The sequence below is a fragment of the Macroventuria anomochaeta genome (genome assembly GCF_010093625.1).
Source record: "Macroventuria anomochaeta strain CBS 525.71 unplaced genomic scaffold BU25scaffold_36, whole genome shotgun sequence".
Lineage (NCBI taxonomy): Eukaryota > Fungi > Ascomycota > Dothideomycetes > Pleosporales > Didymellaceae > Macroventuria > Macroventuria anomochaeta.
Genome location: NW_022985397.1, coordinates 336,578 through 338,657, shown reverse-complemented (window position 1 = coordinate 338,657; position 2,080 = coordinate 336,578). Strand labels below are relative to the sequence as shown.

General features: G+C 52.4%; 2 protein-coding genes across 2 annotated transcripts in view; both read left to right on the top strand.

Moving 5' to 3' along the window:
- BU25DRAFT_177106 (uncharacterized protein) overlaps nucleotides 1-559 on the top strand; it is a 4,671-nt gene extending 4,112 nt beyond the window's left edge. The window contains exons 6-7 of the mRNA XM_033700873.1: nucleotides 50-331; nucleotides 530-559. Of these exons, the coding sequence (XP_033557781.1) occupies nucleotides 50-148 (99 nt within the window). The 3' untranslated portion in view covers nucleotides 149-331; nucleotides 530-559. The remainder of the gene's footprint in view (nucleotides 1-49; nucleotides 332-529) is intronic.
- Nucleotides 19-1,615, top strand: BU25DRAFT_177148 (ankyrin). Its single transcript, XM_033700874.1, has 3 exons — nucleotides 19-34; nucleotides 332-1,446; nucleotides 1,508-1,615. The coding sequence occupies exon 2, from the start codon at nucleotides 352-354 to the stop codon at nucleotides 1,210-1,212; it is 861 nt and encodes a 286-aa protein (XP_033557780.1). The 5' UTR covers nucleotides 19-34; nucleotides 332-351; the 3' UTR covers nucleotides 1,213-1,446; nucleotides 1,508-1,615.
- The last annotated feature ends 465 nt before the right edge of the window (nucleotides 1,616-2,080 follow it).

Sequence of the window (2,080 nt, the reverse complement as noted above, 5' to 3'; positions counted from 1 at the left end):
TACGGCAACGCTCTGCAGGCAGCTTCATCTAGAGGTCAAGAGCAGATAGTCAAGATGCTGCTCGACAACAAGGCAGACGTCAACGCGCAGGGTGGATACTACGGCAACGCACTGCAGGCAGCTTCAGCTGGAGGCCACAGGCAGGTAGCTAAGGTGCTGCTTGACAAGAAGGCAGAGGTCAATGCGCAGGGCGGAGAGTACGGCAACGCACTGCAGGCAGCTTCAGCTGGAGGCCACAGGCAGGTAGCCAAGGTGCTGCTTGACAAGAAGGCAGAGGTCAACGCGCAGGGCGGAGAGTACGGCAACGCACTGCAGGCAGCTTCATGGGGAGGCCACGAGCAAATAGTCAAGATGCTGCTGGACAACAAGGCCGACGTCAATGCGCAGGGTGGGACCTACGGCAACGCTCTGCAGGCAGCTTTATCTAGAGGCCATGAGCAGGTAGTCAAGATGCTGCTCGACAACAAGGCCGACGCCAATGCGCAGGCTGGATACTACGGCAACGGTCTGCAGGCAGCTTCAGCTGCAGGCCACGAGCAAGTAGTTAAGATATTGCTGGACAACAAGGCCAACGTCAACGCGCAGGGTGGATACTACGGCAACGCACTGCAGGCAGCTTCAGCTAGAGGCCACAGGCAGGTAGCCAAGGTACTGCTTGACAACAAGGCCGACGTCAACGCGCAAGGTGGACGTTACGGCAGTGCCATGCATGCAGCTGCGTATGGAGGGCACAAAGAGGCGCTTGAACTCTTAATCTCGAGTGGCAGCATCTCACAGCTCCAAGATTACTACGGCCGGACGTTGCTTTGGTGGGCAGCGGCTGGTGGCAACATCGCTACTGTGGAAGCACTCATCAATCAGCACAACGTCGACCCTCAAACAGCTGACAGGTTTGGGCGAAAGCCCTTCTGGATTGCTACGAAGAAAGGACATGGCGCAGTATCAAAGCTCCTGAACGGCTATATTGATGAAACTGACACTGAGCGGAAAGCGTCAACCAAGGTTAATAATGACCAGCCGTGTCTTGAATGCGACGTCTGCACATCGAGTATCCCGACAAGTGCACGTCATTACCATTGCAATTTCTGCACTGGTGGAGACTGGGACGTGTGTGAAGACTGTAGGAAAACTGAAGCCACTTGCGTAGAACCGTCTCACACTTTGGTTAAACGTACAATGCTTGATGGAGGTTGGGTCGAGGTCACAGGTTGAATCTGGCTGGACGCAGACCGTGGGAGTTCATAGTTGTATTTAGTCCATCATATCTGCACGTCCTCCAGTTCATCTAGATAGCCAACGAGAGTAGCGCATCGACATTTCAGACCGACACTATTGGCTACAGGAGTTGTAAGCTCTAAATATGGAAGACGACGCAAGTTTAACGGTGCGCGGTGGCAGGAAGGCCCTGGGATCGCTAGCATGAGAGCTTATATGACAAGCGACATCCCCACAAAACCATCAGTCAGCTGTAACGTAAAACGGGCAGGTCTTAGTGTGTGTTTTCTTACAATTATGCTGTATTACTTTAGACAGAATGCCTCAGCTGCAGACGTATTGTGAGATATAACAGACCCAACATACGCTGCTATGTAAGCGTACTAAATCCAGTCGCACAGACGCCTGTTGCTTGGTGCAGACGATGCATTGCGGCGAACCCATAAGAGCTCACGACTCACGCAGCTAGATGCGCTGATAAGTGAGCAGGATATGCTTACAAGGCTGTTCTATAACCTGTAAGCTCTAGAGTTAGAAAGAAGAGATATTCGTGGAAGAACCAGGGTGTAAAGCCAAGGTATCGCTTGATGCTGCGCACGTACCATGTAACAGCAAGGCCACAATTGTCGTATTTTTCGTACTGCAAAGTAGCAGACCATAGGATATCAACCGGAGATCAGATTCCAGGCAGGTGATAGATACTTTGAATGTGAGAACAGAAATTAAGTTGGGGTGGGAGTGGTCCCATCTCCGGATAGGGGATTTCTCGCTACCGTGTCTGTGCGCGCAATGCGCGGATTCGCGCAATGCGCCGAGACGCTTTATGCACCCATACTTCACAACACCACAACTCAACGCCACAATG